The 20,446-nt window shown below is 31.9% G+C and overlaps 1 protein-coding gene across 1 annotated transcript in view; it reads right to left on the bottom strand.

Annotated features, from left to right (window-relative positions):
* The window catches only part of CCDC73 (coiled-coil domain containing 73), a 66,976-nt gene that overhangs the window by 39,653 nt on the left and 6,877 nt on the right, over nt 1-20,446 (bottom strand). The window contains exons 3-6 of the mRNA XM_039871645.1: nt 9,207-9,278; nt 7,624-7,695; nt 5,959-5,994; nt 4,964-5,038 (exon numbers count right to left, since the gene is read on the bottom strand). Of these exons, the coding sequence (XP_039727579.1) occupies nt 4,964-5,038; nt 5,959-5,994; nt 7,624-7,695; nt 9,207-9,278 (255 nt within the window). The remainder of the gene's footprint in view (nt 1-4,963; nt 5,039-5,958; nt 5,995-7,623; nt 7,696-9,206; nt 9,279-20,446) is intronic.

Consider the following 20,446-nt stretch of genomic DNA (forward strand, 5'->3'; position numbering starts at 1 on the left):
TCAAATGAACATCAACGCAAGGCTACAAGGAACATGAAAAATCAAGAAAACATGACACCAACAAGCAACATTATAAACTCCAGTAACTGACCCCAAAGAAAAGGAGATGTATGAACTACCTGACAAAGAATTCAAAATAATTGTTTTAAAGAAGCTCAGCAAACTATAAGAGAACACAGATAGAAAACTCAAAGAAATCAAGAAAATCATACATGAATAAAATCAGAAGTTTAATAAAGATAGAAATCATAAAAAAAAGACCGAAAAGAAATTCTAGAGCTGAAGAATGTAATGAATGAAATGGAAACACAACAGAGAGCTTCAACAGCACACTTCACCAAATAGAAGAAAAAAAAAAACACAATAATATAAAGACAGGTTATTTGAAATTACCCAGTCAGACAAGAAAAAAAGAATGAAAGAGGGTGAAGAAAGCCTATGAGATTTACGGAAAATCAGAAAAAGAATCAAGAGAAAGGGGCAGAAAGATAATTTAAAGAAATGATGGATGAAAACTTTCCAAATCTTAGGCAGGAAATGCATATCCAGATTCATGAGGCTCAAAGGATCCAAAATAGGATGAACCAAACCAAGATTATACTGAGACACATTATAATCAAATTGTCAAACGTCAAGGATAAAGAGAGAACTCTGACAGAACAGGAGAAAAGCAACTTGTCACATATAAAGGAACCCCCATAAGATTATCTGTGGATTTCTCAGCAGAAATCTTGCAAGCCAAAAGAGAGTGGTATGATATATTTAAAGTACTTAAAGAAAAAACTGCTAACCAAGAATACCACACCCAGCAAAACTATCATTTAAAAACCAAAGAAGTGATAGTCTTTCCCAGACAAACAAAAACTGAGGGAGTCAGTCACCACTTGACTTGCCTTGTAAGAAATACTTACGGAAGTTCTTAAAGTTGAAATGAATACATGCCAAACAACAATGCAAAAGTATATGAAAGTATAATTGCCACTGGTAAAGGTAAATATATAGACAAATATAGAAAAATATAAGACTGTAATGGTAGTACATAAATTACTTTTAACCATAATATAAAAGTTAAAAGACAAAAATGTGTTAATAGATACACAATATAAAAAGAAACAAACTCTGGCTACAAGAATACAAAGTAGGGGGGCAGTAAAAGTGTAGTGCTTTTGTATGCAATTGAAATTGTTATCAACTTAATGTAGACAGTTATAACCTTAAGATATTTTATGCAAGACTTTAGATAACCATAAAGATAAAAACTTATAAGATTTACAAAAGAGAAATAAATCAAAGAAAATCAGTACCAAAATAATCAAATAACAAAAAAAGAGATGTATAAAACAACTGCAAAACAGACAGAAAACAACAAAAACAATAAAATAAAAACAATTCCAAAGCTATCAATAATTATTTTAAATGTAAATGGATTGACCTCTCCAATCAAAAGGCACAGAGTAACTGAATGGATTTAAAAAATTAAGATCCAGTGATATACTATTTACAAGAGACTCACTTTAGATTTAAGGATACACATAGGCTGAAAGTAAGATATGGCAAATAACCACCAAAAGAAAGCCGAGGCGGCTACATTTATCTTAGACAAAAAAGACTCTGAGTCAAAAACTGTCTTTAGAGACAAATGTCATTACATAATGCTAAAGAGTCGATTCAACAGGAAGATATAGCAATTACAAGTATATATGCACCCAACATCAGTGCACCTAAATATATAAAGCAAGTATCAACGGATCTGAAGGGAGAAATTGACAGAAGTACAATAATAGTAGGACACTTCAGTACCTCACTTTCAATAATAGACAGATTATCCAGACAGAAAATCAATAAAGAAACAGCTGACTTGAATGTCACTATAGATCAAATGGATCTAAAAGAAATATAGAACTTTCCATCCAACAGCAGAAGAATACACATTCTTCTTAAGAGCACATGAAACATTCTCCAGGATAGATCACATGTGGGGTCACAAAAAAAGTCTTAACAAATTTATGAAGAGCGAATCATTCCAAGTATCTTTTCTGATCACAGTGAAATGACACTAGCAATTAATAACAGTAAGTAAAGAAAATCAGTAAGAAAACAGTAACAAAATGCACAAATACATGGAAAGTAAATAATACACTCCTGAATAATCATTATGTCCAAAAAAGCAGGGATTTTAAAAGTATCTTGAGACAAACAACAACAATAACACAATATGCAAAACTTATGGGAGGCACCAAAAGCAGTACTAACAGAATTTTATAGTGACAAATGCCTACATTAAAATATATAGCTCAAATAAAGAAATCTAACTTTACATCTCAAAGAATGAGAAAAAGAACTAAAACCAAAATCAGCACAAGGAAGGTAATAATAAAGACCAAAATAGAAATCAATCAAATAATGAATAAAAAACAGCAGAAAAAAAATCAACAAAACTAAGAGTTGGTTTTTAGGAAGAATAAACAGTCAACAAACCCTTAGTTAGACTAAAAATAAGAAAAGAAATAAAATCATAAATGAAAAGGAAACCTTACAATGGATGCCTCAGAAACAAAACAGATCATAGGAAACTATTATGAACACTTATATGCCAACGAGTTAAATAATCTAGAAGAAATGAATAAATTCCTAGAAATGTACAACCTACCAAAACTGAAGAAAGATGAAAAAGCCTGAACATACTAATAATAAATAAGGAGATTGCATCAGTAATTAAAACCTACCAACAAAGACAAATCCCAGACCAGATGGCTTCATGGATGAATTCCACCAAATATTCAAAGAAGAAAGATTAGCAGAATCCTATTGCATTCTTCCAAAATATGGAAGAAAAGGGAATACTTTTAAATTCATTTTATGAGGTCAGCACCACTCTGATACCTAGGCCAGACAAAAACACAAGACAAAAAAATTCTGGCCAATATCCCTGATAAACATAGATGCAAAAATCCTCAATACATTTCTAGCTAATTGAATTTAACAGCACTTTAAAATAATCATACAGCATGACCAAGTGGGATTTATCCCTGTGCTGTAAGGATAGTCCAACAGAGCAAACTGATCAGTGTGATATACCATATTAACAGGACGAAAAAAAGAAACACATGTACATTTCAATAGATGCATAGAAAGCATGTGACAAAATTCAATATCCAGTTATAATAAAAACTCTAAAAAAAATAGGTATACAAGGAACTAACCTCAACACAAATAAAGCTGTATATAAAAAGCCCAGTGAAAATCATAATCAATACAGTATAAAACAAGGGCACCCATTCTTACCATTTCTATTCAAAACAGTACTGGAAATCCTAGCCAGAACAAGAAAAAAGAGGGAGGCATCCAAGTAAGAAAGGAAGAAGTAATACTATCTCTATTTGAAGATAACATATTCATATATGTAGAAACGCTAAAGACTCAATAACAAAAAACTGTTAGAACAGATAAATGAATTTAGTAAAGTTGCAGAACACAAAATCAACAACAACAAAAAACCCAGTCACATTTCTATATACAACCTGAAAAGGAAATTAAAAAAGTAATTTCATTCACGATAGCAATAAAAATAAAATATTTAGGAATAAATGTAACTAAAGTGAATTGAAGACTTGTATACTGAATATTACAAAACATTGATAAGGAAATTTGAAAAGATACAGATTAAAGGAAATATAGATGGAAAAATTAACATTGTTAAAATGTCCATATTACCCAAAGTGCCCTACAGATTCAACGCAATCCCTATCAAAATTTCAATGTCAATCTCTAAGGAAATAGAAAAAAAAAAACCCTAAAATTCATATGAACCACAAAAAAACCCTGAATAGTCAAAGCAATCTTGATTGAGCAAGATGAACAAAACTGGAGGCATCATACTTCCTGATTTCAAAACATATTTTAAAACTACAGTAATTAGAACAGTAAAATACTGACATAAAAAGACATTCCATTGATCAATGAAACAGAATAGAGAGCCCAGAAATAAATCCACTCATCTATGGACTACTGATCTTTGACAAGGGTACCAAGAATACATACTGGCAAAAGGATAGTCTTCAACAAGTGGTGTTGGAAAACTGAACAGCCATTTGAAGGTGAAATTGGACACTTATCTTCACACCGTATACAAAATCCCATACCATATACAAGAGATAAGTGTTGCTGAGGATGTGGATAAAAGGGAAACTTCGTACTACCTTAATCAGAGTAAAGTTTAACATTTGCTTAAACAAGTCCACACTATGGTATGAATTACCTGACTATCAGGATCCTTCCACTGTAAATATATATTTTGCTCTCTGTAATTAATGTTATTTATAGGATATTTTGAAATCATGTGAATAGCTTCTCCCTGAACAATCTTTATTTTACTTTTAATCTCATTTTATTGTTTGTCTTCCCTACTAGAATGTGAACTCCACAAGAGCAAAGATTTTTGTCCGTCTTATTCATTGCTGTATCCCCAGTGTTTAGAATAGTGCTTGGCACATATGAGACCTTCAACAGATATATATTAATTGAATCATTATTAACTGTATACCTCTGTATCCTGAGACAATGAACAAAAAGGCAAAAGTGTTGTTTTCTTCATCTTTGTATTTACAGAAAGTAAGCACAATACTTAGCAAATAATGACTCAATTGTTATTTTAATTTTTAAGGACCATGGGTGAATGTTATAATATATAGGCCTGACTTATTTTCCTCATCCATAATGTATTAAAAACAATATATATCTATTTATGTTTATAAGAAATAGTAAGTTATTTTAATATATCTTTTAAAGATAAGAAGTAAAAATCCTCCTTATTTGAAATTCAAGACTTTCAGGAAAAAAAGTACTAAATTATATACTCCATCATATATGAATTTTTTATTTGCTTTGCTAGCTTACATGTTTAATGACATTTTATTGGTTCAATGCTAAAATGCCAAATTACTTTTTAAGCAATACTAATTACCTGTAATGCTTTCACTGTTTCCTTCAATCCTTCTATTTCTTTTTCTTTTATTTCTGTAGCAAGTTGATATTTTCCCTTTAAGTAAAAAACTGTATTTCAGTATTTTCCAATGTAAATGATACTATTAATGGGGAAATATAAGAGCTCGAGAACCAAAATCTCCACTTTCAACCTAATTCTTCACAGGCTTTAAACTTGTATCTGCATTACAACTTATATGTCTAATGACTTCAAAATATTATAAAATTACAATTTAAGTCCTTTATAAGATTATAAATATCATGAAATGGAAAATCTTATAACGACAAATCATTTTATCACTAGAGCATTCTTGAGAACTTAAGGATTCTATTAATTATTTAATTCATATAGCTAGAATAAATACATTCTAATTAATAAGAAAGCTACGTTTGTCTTATAAATTTAAGGATATGGGAGAATTTTTAAAAGAAGGTCTTTTGCTAAACTATAAATTATTAATATTATAAAGAGCATGTTCATTAATATAATAAAAAATGTATTAACTATTAGATAACTAGAGAAAATATTTAATGCCAAATGAATTTCTAGGTTTGGAGTTATGTCCTCTTTTCCAGTTGGTCTGTACCCAGATGCTAATCCTTGTAATGTTTTTTAAAGAAGAAAATTATATTCAAAAGGACCAAAAAACTATTATACTTAATAAAAATATTGCAGCAGAGTAGAAAGAGCATTAGTTTGGGGGCTGAAGAGACCTGTGTTCTAGTTCCAACTTTGCCATTTCAAAATGGGAGCATCAAGTCCAGCAGGTCATTTAATCTTGCTGGGCCTCAGTACTCTCAGTTCTAAATCAACAGTGGTTAAGTAACATGATTCCCTTGGGTCCTTTCTGTTTCTAAGATTTTAAGCAATTAACAGTCTCCATTAGTTTATTATTAATGCTCCTTTCCATTATGGTGAACAATTGTTATTTAAATACATTTAATTATGCTTTAAATTATTAAAAGGATTAATACCTTTTCTTCTTCCAAGGCACACATCTTCATTTGCAACTGATAAACAATTTCAAAAATTAAAATACAGGTAAGTAAACTGCTAACAGTGATATACATTGGTCAGTGAGACTACAGAAATATTTTATATATGTATATTGTTTGAACTTAACATAATATGAATACCCTAATTTTACACTGAAAATAATAAAAGATATAAAAGGGGGAAACAGCAAGTCACCAAAGGAAATGAACAATTCAATCACACTGATTAGAATCACCAATCATCCTTGAAAGTTTGTTTTTCCCTTCCATAATTTTTCTTAAATGTTTCAGTAATTTGCCATCTACTTATAAATAATAATAGAGCATTTTCTGAGGACATACTTATATGAAATCTATATTACTTGTATTTGCATTGACAGTATTTTCTGGGAATTTAAAAAATGCATGTGGCAGTCTAATAAATAATGATATTTTAAAACAGAAAAACTATAGCGAATGTGCCAAAAAAACCTAATTAAATAATCTAAGTTCTAAGCAATACAAGGATGGTAGGCAAAATTGTCAAGACATAAAATTTTTCTTTGGAACTTCTCCATGTCATTTTCTGTATTTCTCATTACATTTAAGAATCCTTTCTTTAAAAAAGAAAAGAAAAAGAACACAAGAGCACTTTCTCCTCTACCCTTCAGATGCCTGGATATTCTTATTTTGCACAAAGTACCTTTGATACCTTGTGATAACAGAGATATAGACTTGCTCTGTCCTAGAGAAGACTATGCTGTACATTTGGCTTCTGCTTCCTTATCTTTCAATTAAAACTTCCATAACTTTGGTGATGTCAATCTCAGACCAAAAGAAAGAAAGCTTATCATCTGCTTAAATAAATCCATACTACAGTGAGAATTACCAATAGCCTTAACCCATTAGAGATTTACATCATACAGGTTTATTTCTTGTTATACGTTTGTCTTTCTAAACATACACACTTGGAGATGAAGACAAAAAGAGGAAAGGAAAAAAGAATTTAAAAAATGGTATGCTGGAATGGCCATAAGGAAAAAACATTTCCAGCAGATATTTCCCCATGAGCATATTTCTTACACTCATAGTTACTAACTAGGGAATGAAGGGAAATTTGAGGTAGTAAAAGAATTCGAAATCAAAATAACTAAGAAGTTTCTATTCATTTCTTTGAAATCTTTTTTTTCAATTTTTCTACAAATCTTAGTTGTTAATGGTTAATATTTACAGAGGCTTCAGTGAATGATAATCACATCCCCTCATCTTTTACATCTCCCTACTTGCATCTCGGCTTGTTATCAGTGTTATAATTCTGGCTTGAGTAAAGGAGTAATGTGGAAAAGGTAAGATCTAGGAAACTCCAATTAAACAGAGAAGGGGGAAAGGGAAAGAAAGCATAAGACACACATCACTAACCTTATTTAGGACAGATGAAAACACATCTCCAAGAAGATAGTTTTCCCAGTTTCTCTCCATAACTAACTCATTCTATTATATTACACTTTATTATCAGTTGTGATTCAAAATAACTATTCATTTCCTGTTTCCAATAATACCACTTTTGTCTTCAGTACATATGGAGAATAACTTATAATATTCATGAAAATGAGGAAAAAGTGCAATATTTAAAACTGTAGTGTTTGTCTATCCTTATAAAATTACCTGCTTTTTAAAAACTGCCATTGCTTCTTTGTGTTGCTTTGCTAATGTTTCCTTTTGATTCTGAAGATTTTCCTATTTTAAAAAATTATGAAAAATTAAAACAAATTCTTAGAAACTTTCAGTTTTAAATTTTAATTGGATTCATAATTTAAATAAGTTAAACATACTTATTACATATATTACTTCGTGCTCCTGAAATGAAACTTTAAACTAATTTATGATTTTTTAACTGTCAGAATCAGCATACAGTAATTTTGCTTCCAGCTGCTTCGTGATAAAACACATCGCTTTTTAAATTTTTTAACTCTAAACCTGGCTTGCTCCAAAGCCTTCTTAAAGAAAATATCTTGAGAGTAAATAAAATTAATATCCTAGTACATAAGCAGACTATAGTCTTAGAGTTTCCAAAGAAATCAATTTTATTATCAAAGCTCTACTGTTCATATGGCAACATATGATTCTTTAAATTCACTGAAATAAGTTTTTACAAAACCAGAATTACCACAGGGCATTTCTGAAAAAATTCCACATATATGATTCCATTTATTTTATTTCCTTCTCCTCCTCCCCTTTTTTGGCAGAAGTTGTGTGCTCTGTTCTTTAGATTCAAGTTTGAATTTTTTCTATTTTTATTAAATAATTCTCATAATAAAAAAATAAATTGGGCCTAAGAGCACCACTTTCAAATGTTTCTATTATTTGACTCTATGTTTCTAAATACATGTTGACTTAACAATTTAAAAAATTTATCTACTGACCTCCTATTATGATAGTCGGGAGTTTAGCTTTCTTGTACACCCACTACCCTACATCTCTTCCCTCTATTCCTCCAACAGAGTTATATAAAAAGTGTGGTTTAAATCAATAGTCAGTATTTATACTATTACGACATATAATTTTATTCGATATAGAGCCATACAGGATACCATGATTACATTTCTATTCTTATACAACTTTCTATTTTTCCTGGGGTTAACAATTAATTTAAAATACTTTAATTCTCATAGCTAATTTTTAAACATTATCCTCTGTCACTTGAATTCTGATTCTTATGTACCTCCTGTTCCCACTTCAATATTGCCAAATAGTGAGAAGTGCCTTCATAGTTAAGCTTCCAATTTTAACTATTAAAATTAATTTGGTGGAAAGGTATGAGAAGCACTATAAAAATGTTTTTATATAGACAAGACTGGAGATAAAATCCGATCTGATATTATTATTTTTTTATATTTGATTACAGTACGTAACAACAGCTTAGAAAAATGTTACAATTCTGAGGTTTCACTTCTTAAAAAATATTTTGACTCCTCTATAACACACGATGTTTCTCAGATATAAAATAGTTCACAGTTTTCAGTGTTACCCTCAGCTATTTTATTATCTGAAAGTCTGAAAAAATTTTTCTGAGTTTTCTGGAAGCCCAAACGTTATTAACAGTTTTAGTTGAATTTTATTGAGAGTTTAAAATGATGCACAATCCTCTGAATATGTTTAAGAAATTTAGACATTAACTTTGCAATTAAATATTAAAATACATTTTTAAATAGATGCTGAAAATGCTAATCTGAGAAAAAAATACTCACCTTTTGCCATTTAAGTTCTTGTATCTCCACAATAATTTTACCAATCTGCTCTTCGTACTGAATTTCTGCTTCCTAAGAAGAAGAAGGAAATGCTAGGAAAACTAAGACTTTAAATCTTCCAGTATTAGCCCCTTCTAGAGAGGGATAAAAAGAGCATCTTCCCACCCTTACAACAAGAAAAATTACATATTAAATAGATAAATCCATCACAGAAATGAAATCTCAGATTAACCAAGGAATCCAAAATCTGGACAGATGCAGGTGTCTGCTGGGAGAACTGAACTGCAGTATTTGCTTACCTAGGACATAAGCCACTAAGTACTGATAAGAAACCTCAGCTAAAAGTCCTTAATAAATTGCTAAAGGCAGAATGTGGCCGAGTATAAGAATGTGAATCCCCTGGAGGCTCCGGAAATAAGGAGGTTTATACCTTCTACCAGGCTTTTCTTCCAGGAAACCGAACAGGTACTGGTACTGACAGAGAAGAGTGGGGAAAAGTCCTGAGAAAGCTTTCTCTTGTGGTACTGGCTGGAGAGAAGAGCAGTTATAGGCCATCTTCCTTATTTCCCCTACAAACCAAAAACCTTAATCTGCAGGAAAAAGGGCAACAAAAACTGTAGCTAATGGAAACCTTCTGCAGCCAGGAAAATGGACCAACAATCACCACTGAAAACTCTACTGAGACAGAACTGTCTTCCTTACCCTTCCCAGGAAACAAAAGCTTAATCTACAGGGGGAAGGGCAATAAAAACTACAGCATGAGAGCACCTGTGGAAGCCCACTGCAGCTAAGAGAAGGCTAGAGAAATAAAACAACAGTTCTATCACTGAAGAAGAGGTAGGGAAAGATGCTAGGCCCAGCATTTAAATACGAAGGAGGGATCAAAACTCTTTGAAGACCCAACTCTAAGACTAAAGTTCACTTAAGACCGAGGCTTAATAAGAACGTTAGAGAATGCCTTTGTTCCGCCCCCTGCTGTAACGCCCCACTAACAAGAACAGGAAGATACAGCTGAAAGAACTGCAAAGAATGACTTGCCCTGGGAAGCAGCACACAGGGAAGACCCAAAGTGGGGAGCCCCAAAGCCAGGCAGGAAGCATTATGTAAAAAAAACCCTCTGATTTTGTTTAAAATAATGTAATACTCCTGAATTAGCCCACATCATAAACACAAAGTATCACCAGAGAAATATGAAGCTTCTGTTGAAAACTTTAATAGATAGGCTAAAAACTGCCTGAGTGCTGAACATGTGCCTCAACACACATACGAAGAGCCCTTCTGCAAAGACTGGGAGGTTGTTTTTCTTTTTCTTTTGGTTCCATGTATTTAAGGAAATCTCTGTTAAACAAAGCACTAGCTGATAACTAAGCTAAGGGCACAATGACTTCAGTGGCCAGACATGACAAAAACTGCAGACCTTATATAATTATTTCAGTCAAAACCAAACAAACAATGACAACAAACAACAACCCAGGGGAGGGCGAGGAATCTTGATTCCAGAGTTGCCACATATCCAAAATGGCCATGCCCAGTTCTAAACAAAAAATTACGACGCATCCAAAGAAACAGGAAATTGTGATCCACATACAAGAAAAAAATTAATAGGAACTGTTAATGAGGAAGTGTAGGCAAAGACTTACTAGACAAAGACTTTTAACCAACGTTTTTAAATATGCATAAAGAGCTAAACAAAACCATGTACAAAGATACTGCGGCCACTAAAAAGTTAATAAGAGAATGCTACAAACAAGTTTATGCTCACAAATTTGACAGCTTACAGAAATAGACCAATTCTTCGAAAACTATGAACTACCAAACCTCAACCAAGGTGTTATAGATAATATAGTCCTATAAGCATTAACTTAAAATCTCCTCCCCAAAATATCCAGGCCCACAAGGTTTCACTGGAGAATTCTACCAAACATTCAAAGATGAATTAACATTACTTTTACACAGCCTTTTCCAGAAAACTATAAGGGGAAGGAGCATATCCCAACTCATTTTTTGAGACCTGTTTACTATGACACCAAAACCAGACAAAGACTACAAAAAAAGAAATCAAAGACCAATATCTCTGACAAGTTTTGATGGAAAAATCCTTAATACCATAATAGCAAATGGAATCCAACAATGCATACAAAATGATACACCACAATCAAGTAGAGTTTATTCCAGATATGCAAGGCTGGTTCAACAGTTGGTTAAATTCACCATATCAACATGTAAAAGAAGAAAAATCATATGACTGAATCAATTGACACAGAAAGGGCATTTGACAAAAATCTAAGACTCACTCATGAAAAAAAAAAATTCTCAGCCAGTTAGGAATAGAGGGAATTACTTCAATTTAATAAAGAGCATTTATAAAAACACTACGTTTAACATATTTAATGATGAAAGAATGAATGCTTTCCCTCTAAGATCAGGAACAAGGCAGGGCTATCTACTCTCACTGTCCTGATTCAACATACTCCTTACTGGAAGTTCCAGCTACTGCAATAAGGCATGGATGGATGAATGGATAGACAGAGAGAGGAAGATTGGGAGTGGGGAGGAGACAGTGAGAGGAAAAGAGACAGTGAGGGGGGAGAGACATCAGGGCACAGGGGAGGGAGGAAAGGGAAAGGACAGCAGGGAAGTGGGGTGGGCAAAAGAAAGGAAACAGATCAGAGTTCAGAAAGAAGTAAACTGTCTCTATTTGTATATGACACGATTGTATATATAAAAAAATCCCAAAGAATCTATAAAAAATTTCCCAGAACTAATAAAGCAGCTCAACAGGGCCATGGGATACAAGATGAACACTCCTCAAATCAATCACATTTATATACACTAACAACAAAAATGCAGAAGCCAAAATGAAATAATTAGGCATACACTTAAACATGTACAAGACTGATATGCTGATACATGGATGAATTTAAAACATTATGCTGAGTGAAAGAAACCTTACCTAAAAGAGCATATACTGTATGATTCCATTTATATGAAATGTTAGGAAAAACAAAATTAATTGTATATGGAAAAAAATGCTTCGTGGGGAGGGAGTAGGTATAGAATTTGCCTGGGAAGGGGCATGAGGGAACTTTCTGGGTTGATGGAAACATTTTATATCTTGATAAGGGTTTGCATTATGCAGTTATATGCATCTGTAAAAATTCATAAAATGTATTTTATGATTTGTGTCTTTCATTGTATGCAAATTTTACTGTAAAGAAAAAAAGCTGTTAACAAATTCGAACTGCTTAATGACATACATTCCAAAGTATTTAGGAGGAAGTGCACTGATGCCTGCAATTTACTCTGGTATCATCAAAATTGAAATTAAAGGAGAAATAGATAGACAACTATGTGATAAACCAAGTATAGTAAAATGTTAATAGTGCATGAGTGTTCACTGTTAAATTCCTTCAGTTCTGCTGTATGTTTCATAATTTTCATAACAAAATAGAAGAAATCAAAGAGTGGATGCTAACAGATAACATGTTTTTGTCATTAAACTTTTTTTTAGGACTCTTACACATTGTTTATTACATACACACACACACACACACACACACACAAACTTATGCTATGGTATTCAAAAGCAGGCTTTAATGAAAGTTGTCTCATTTAAAATGCTTTCAGTAGTAAGTAGCAACAACGAACACTATAAGTAGCAACAACGAACCCCAACTCACAATGGCATATGAGACTTATCTCACATGACAATTACTGAACAATATCATCAAGAACTATGATTCTGCCCATCTTTATATTTTGCCATTATCCAAGTGATTTATTTTCCTTAGGCTCTTCAACTCTTGGTTACTTTAATTGCAAGCATTAAGGACAAAAAAATGACATTATCCTGCAGTGGAAAAAGTATAATCTCTTAATAAAATGATAAAACTTTTCCCAAAAGCTTCCCAACACACATCTTCTAATATTTCATTGGCCATAACTAGGTTACATGCCCACTCCTAAACCAGTCATTGGAAAGGGGAGTGCACAGGACCTTTGTGAGTGGTTAAGACCAGTCAGGATTTACCTGACTCACATTGGTGAGAGGTAGACCCTAAGACAATCTGAGTTCTTCCAACATGGAATAAGGGAAGGAATGGATACTAACAGTAATACATATCTCTATAGTCAAACATATTGAAAAAGGAAATAACTATATACACATTTGGAGGGGAGGTAAATATAACATGCATGTTTTCCCAAAGCAGTTGAATTGAAAATGTACAAGATACTGCTTTATGTGCACCTGGTTATACACTTCTCTTTTAGTGGCTAGAGTGGGTTCTGAGATCATACTATGATTTAAGTATTGTTCTAAGCATTTTTAATGTACTGATTAATCTTAGGTATAATTTTATGAGATAAGTACTCTTATTACCAACATTTTATAGATGAGGAAACTGGTATAGCAAAAGGATAAGCAACGAGCCTGAAGTCACACACTAGGTAAACAGCAGAGCTAGTATTTGAACCTAGATGATCTGTCTCCATAATCTCTTAAACACATCACTATATTACCTTTAAAAGATTGGATCTATAGGATAGTATAGATTGTTATGATATACTCCTTTTCTTCAAAAACTCCAGAATTTAGTCTTCATATCCCACAAAAGTTAGAAAACCACTCAAAATCATATTACCTATTTTAAATATACAAGTATATTCTGATTATTTGGTAGAACACTTAAAAGAACAAGAAATATGTGTTAAATGAAAAAAATAGAACTTTAAGAATTACTATGAATGTTCTAATATTAATTTTTTTATTTCAGAGATCATTGTAATAGATTAAGTTGAGTGATATGAAAACAGTTTAAATACTAATCAAGAAAGAGATATTTAAAAATATGAACTTTTAGGTTATACCATATACATTACATATTTATCTAGAATATTTTGTAGCTAATCAAAACAAGAAACTATCTGAAAGAGTGATTAGTACTTTAGTAGACAACATGAGAAAATAAACTGGGCAATTTTGTAAGAGGTGGATTATGAGTTTGAAAAGGAGACTAAAAGTACCCAGTTACAGTTTTGGCTACTTGAACATGTGCCTGCTGTACATACTATGTCCCTAAATCTTTTCAGGGTCAAGAATTGAAGAGGCCTGACCAATACACAGCCCATCTTGTAAAACTACAGCCTGAAGCAAGCACTTTAAAAAAAGCATGACACTTTCTAAAGGTTATAAAGAGTAAATAAACCATCAAATTACTCTTTTATTGTTTTTTGTAAAAACACTTAAATCCTTGTAGTCCTAAGGCAGCTAATAAAAAATAAACATTTTTAAGGTTCTATATTCTTGGATACTTTATTGAAGTTACAGATGGGATTTTCTTACAAATTTAATATACTATATTTCACTGACAATTCAATAAGAATTTTTATTAATAACTTTTGAAATCCATTTGAAGAATAAATGGAAGATAAAAATGAAAATTCCCCCAAAATAAATAATTTAAATAGAAAGCATAAAGTTAAATTAAAATCTTATCATCATAGAAGCATATTATAATGTTACCTTTCAGCAATGTGGATAACAGCCATTTTATCAGTTTTCTATGTAATATATAGATATATATTCTACAAATCATTATAATTAAAAAGGGGTATGAGCCTACTCATAGCATAGCTAATTTTATGGGGCACTGAAACACCGCTTTACTTACAATGTTATACTATTAATTACCTATTTTCCTTTACAACTTCCTTAGCAAATCATTGATATTTTATAATACTCAATTTCTATAGGCTTCTATTTATTACTAACTTAAAATTCCAGGATTTACTTCTGTTTAGATATTTAATAAATTTAAAGTGTCCTTTGTCTGAACTCCCATTATATTTCTTCATATTCTATTATGATACATAATATATACTGTGTGAGAGTATAGTAATTCATTTGTATGTTATGTTGTAACTATTAAATTTTAGACTCTCTTAGGGCAAGACTGAATAGTAGTTTCCCAAAGGTTATCAAATGAATGCATATTTTATAAGTTTGAAAGTTCTGTGGTAGAAGTCTTTCATTCCCAATGTATAAGATGATCTGGCTTAGAAATATATTTTGTTTAAAAACTTTCAACCCACTTCCAATGTTTAGAATTTAACAGGTTTCACATTAAAGTCTAAATTTCTAGTTTCCCTTCAAAAATTGGAAGAGCTAATAGTTCAAGGCCCATTTTCCTACATGGCAACAATTTTCTGGAGTTGAATGGCAGACAGGTTGCACTGAACACCTGGGCTCTCTAGTTCAATACAACTCCTACCCTATTCACATTACATGCCACAACCTGCATGCTGAAGGAAGATGAATTTGTGGCCTCTCTGCTATTGTTCATGCCTACTCATCTGTTATTCTGTAGATACATCTGATAAAGGAATTTACCAGAAATGGTGTCTAACTTCTAAAAAGCACCCATTATGGATTTAATATAAACTTTTGTTGATTCGGACTGTTTATCTGTAGATCATTATTAATTTAAAACATTGTATTTTTTTTTCAAATATTATCATTACCAATTTAGATCCACAAGGAAAAAAGTGGGTAATCTCCCCGTCTCTCATTGTTAATTACAACATAGCTAGTGAAATATAGTTTAGTGGAGTAATAAAGTGGTTTGTCTGATATTGTCTCATGATTAGACTAGATTTGGGGGAAGAATACCAAAGAGGTATAGTCCCCTTCTCACCACATCATGAGTAATTGCTATTCACATGAATTACTGAAAACACATGAATTTTTTTCTGGTGATGTTAACCTTAATCACTTGAAGTGGTATCTGCCAGGTTTCTCCAAATAAACGACTTTTTTCCTTTGTATCTTCTAGTCATTAGAACTTAGTCCACAATTAAGGCAAGCAAAATTAAGCTCCACTTCGTAGAAGGGAGAGTATCAAACAATTTGTGAACATGTATAAAACCACCACAACTTACTAAATCTGGGTAAGATACTGTGTTACAGTGCAACAACTGTTTCTCAGTTTCATCCTCTAATTTTAGCATTCAGTAGATCTTGCCCGCAGCAATTATTACTGTGATATTCCAAGGGTGATTTCTTTATGTCCCTCCTTCCTCCATTTATTAATTTGAATCTTCTGTAAAGAAGATTTGTTCCATCTCTCCCATTTACTTATTTACTCATTTATTTATATCAGTAGGGAATAATAGATATTTATTTTCTGGGTTATTATCTGATGACATCATTATTTTGTTACTTGAATTGCTCCAGTGTTGTTATGGGGAGCTATTTCAGGTTGGCTTCAATATCCTTTCGAAATGTTGTTTTAAGCACTTCCTTCTTTTCCAGCACTACAAGACGTCTTAGAATAAGCCATTTCTCTGAGGATATTTAGATGATGATACTTAGAACCAAGATCTGGGCACTATACATGATTGCTGCTATTGGAGTGTCACTACTTCTAGGCCCTTTCAGCAGAGCTAGAAAATATATGTACGTATACTAATCCATGTATATACACATGTCTATATTTTTGTATCTTTCTTGTTGTAATTATATCATGAGTTCATGCTAATATCTGCAGTTCTAATCCAGCTCCACATAGCTCATTCTAGCCTTCCCCTCTAATCTGATATCTTCTTCAACAGAGAAAAACGATTTTTACCTAGCTGTCATTGTCTACAATTTGGTTATTTGTTTAACCCTACCACACCTGTAAAATAGTCTGTCTTACTCCCGTGAGAAAATTTACCAATCAGAAATAGTTTGTGTACCTTTTCCTCTTCAACCTTACAGTATCAAAAACTGTTTTCCAAAGTTACTTAAGTCAACCTCTTTTCCTTCCCATTCCTTTCACTGAGGTGATGTCATACATTGGTAAAACAGATACATATATTTTCACAGTCTGCATTCCATCCTGGAATTCTTCCCACATCCTGATTGAACTTTATAAAGTTTGCACAGAAGCATGGAGTACTGTTTCTACCACCACTATAACATACAGAATGGTTCACCACTCCCAAAAATTCTCTTATGCATTCCATTTATAGTCAATCCCATCCTTAACACCTAGCAATCACTGACTTGTTTTCCATCCCTATAGTTTTGTCTCTTCTAGGATGTCATATAATTGCATTGTATAATACATAGCCTCTTGGAACTGGCTTCTTACGCTTGAAAAAAAAATCATTTAAGATTCGTACCTTCATTTTTTAGGATATTTTGAGGAAATAGATTCTAGGTTATTCTTAGTTTATTCTAAGTTATTCTTTTAGCACTACAAAGTGTCATTCCATTGTCTTCTGTGCTGAATAATTATTACTGCGAAGTCCACTATCAATCATATTATTAATCCTTTGAAAATAATGGATATTTTCCAACTCAGGCTACTTTTAAGATTTTCCATTTGGTTTTTCAGTAGTCCTTCTATGATGTATCTGGGTGTGGTTTTCTTTGTAGTCATCCTACTTGAGATTCACAGAGCTTCCTGAATCTGTATGTGGTGTTTCATTGTTTGGATATTTTCTGTCATCCAGTTCTCTAATCCTGTCTTCTGTTGTGTCTGTGCAGCTATTAACTCTATTAAGTTCTTAATTTTGGATACTGTATATTTCACTTCCATAATTTCCATTTGATTCTTTTTTTATAATTTCAACTCTGATAAAAGTCTCCATTTCTTCTTCTATTTTCTCAGTTTTCTATTTAATTTCTTCGATGTATTGATCATTATATTAAATGTCCTTTTCTATTTAAAATGTCCTTTTCTATCCAAATCAGTTTTATTTTTATTGACTGGTTTTTATATTGGTATTTATCATACAGTATTTCCTGGCAGCCTAATACTTTATTAATTTTTATTATAAAATGTCAAATATAAACCTACAGAAAAGATGCCAAGAACACTACAAAGAACTCTTCCTACGTAACCATGGCTCATGATTTGATATATATATATCCCTCAAGAACTGTTTTCTGTGGCTATTGTTTATTTTGATATTTTTAACAACTTGTATTTTTTTCGTTAACAATATATAGGTAGTCCTCATGGTACAAAACACACAACTTTCAGTTACCTTGATTTGGTTAAAACACCACCAGTTCCCCAGCATGGTTCAAATTTCAATTACCAAGGTACATTATTGAAACTAATTGCAGAAACTTCACTGCTAATCTTTCGATCCACAAATCAATACAGAAATAACATGTACATCATCATGACCAGTGATCAATCAAGTCACTTCTTTCACAGTCTCTCAATGATTGGTCACTGTGTATCTGTTATTTGGTCAATGCAAAGATAGTAAAGTGTGTAAGGTGTGTTCCCTTCTTGTCTCCCAGTGATAAATTTATATAACATATTACAAAAACATATAACCAAAGAAGGAATTGGACAAAAAAGATGAAAGTGAAGATAAATAAACAAAGGAGGGGAGGAGGATAACACAGAAAGTGAAATTAATGAAAGTACAGAAGAAAATGCTGACCACAGGAATGTTAACAATGCCACCATTTGAGAAACCCCAGAAATGTTGCCAGAGAAAAACAGAGAAGGTAAACGTATCAACATAAATGAGGAAAATGATTGTGAGAAAAAGGATGAATATGTCCCAGTGGAAGTGATGCCAGCAAAAATATCACATTAAAGGAACTCTCAAAGATATATGATAACACTGAAAATGCAAAGGATAAAATGTAGGAAGCTGATACAGACTTGAACAAAAGTAATGTAATTTGCAAAGGCAGAGAAATGATGTTACTCCATATTGCAAGTTACACACCAAAAATAAAGCAAGCACTGTCAAACTATTTTGATTAATTTTTATAAGGAAATAACACACTTTAATCTCAATGCACCTAATGTTTTAAATTACAGTGTACTAAATTAATATTTTTTCATTCTCCTTTACATTTATAACATAAGGGAAAATGTGATGTTTTCTCAAATATTTTTAAGTCAAAGAACAATTGTAACTTCTACCATTCATTATTAAGATTGCTTTGCATGTTTTCAACTTGCAGAGTCATTTTTATGGTCCCACACTACCATGCACCATGTACATCTCTCCCATGTTAGTATCTATGTGCCTACCTTATTCTTTTCAAGAGGTACATAACATTCCACATATCTGATTCAGTCACCTAATTCTGCATAGCAGACCATTCCAAAACTTACTAATTTAAAATAATTTATTAGGACTCACAATTCTGTACTTTGGGCTCAGCTGGGCATCTGTTCTGCTTCACATACTATAGATCAGGTTATTCATGCAGATGCATTCATTTGGTGCTTTGGCTGGGGCTGGAATGACCATGATGTTCTCTCATTCCAGTCTTTCTCCCCATGTAGCCTTTTATCGTTAAGTACTCTATTCTGAATTTCATGGCTAGAAGTTATCCTAGACAAAAATGTAAACTGTTCGTATTTAATGATCAGGAAATTCTACAGTTTCAATTTGGACAGACAGAACTCAATTTTTATTTATCTTCTGTACTAATAATTTACATCAACAAAGAAAGAATAGTATTCATTTCTGAAAAATACTGCCAACACTGGGAGTTATTCATCGTTTTTAATTATTTCCAGTACTTTGCATTTATTTTATTAGTAGTAGAGTTAAGCAATATTTTTACATATTTTATGATTATTTGTATTCTTTCTTTTCATTTTTCTATTAAGTTGTCTCTAACATTTTTTAACTTTATTTTCGGTGGTTTTAATTCCATAGAAACTAATAATTTGTATATCATCATATCTAGCCATCTTTTCCTTTAGGAAAGATAGTCTCTATTCCCAAAACTTTAAAATTATCTCTAATACTTACTAGTATTTGTATATCTTTTTCTTTGCATTTAGTTTTTTCTCCTAAATTTTATTTTGGTGTATGATATATGAATTACCCAAATGCCATTTATTGATTTCTTTTCTTTCTTCCACTGGAATATTTTTTACTGATGTATTTATTCCTGCAACAATATCAGATTTTTAATTATTAAAGCATTAGAGCATCTTTTACTATGTGATAGAGCAAGCAGCAATTCACTAACTTTTGAAAATTTTCTTGTCTATATAGTCACATATTTTTTTCTTTTTCCAGCTTTACTAAGATATAATTGACATGTAACATTAGTTTAAGGTGTACAACATGATTTGATATATGTATATATTCACACATTTTTCTTATAGATATAACTTTAGAATCATTCTGCCAAATTTTAAAAAACATCCCACTGGGTTTTTACTGGCATTGCATTAAGTTTTGGATCTTGTCTTAGTCTG

This window comes from Pteropus medius, unplaced genomic scaffold, assembly GCF_902729225.1.
Source record: "Pteropus medius unplaced genomic scaffold, Ma_sr-lr_union100, whole genome shotgun sequence".
Lineage (NCBI taxonomy): Eukaryota > Metazoa > Chordata > Mammalia > Chiroptera > Pteropodidae > Pteropus > Pteropus medius.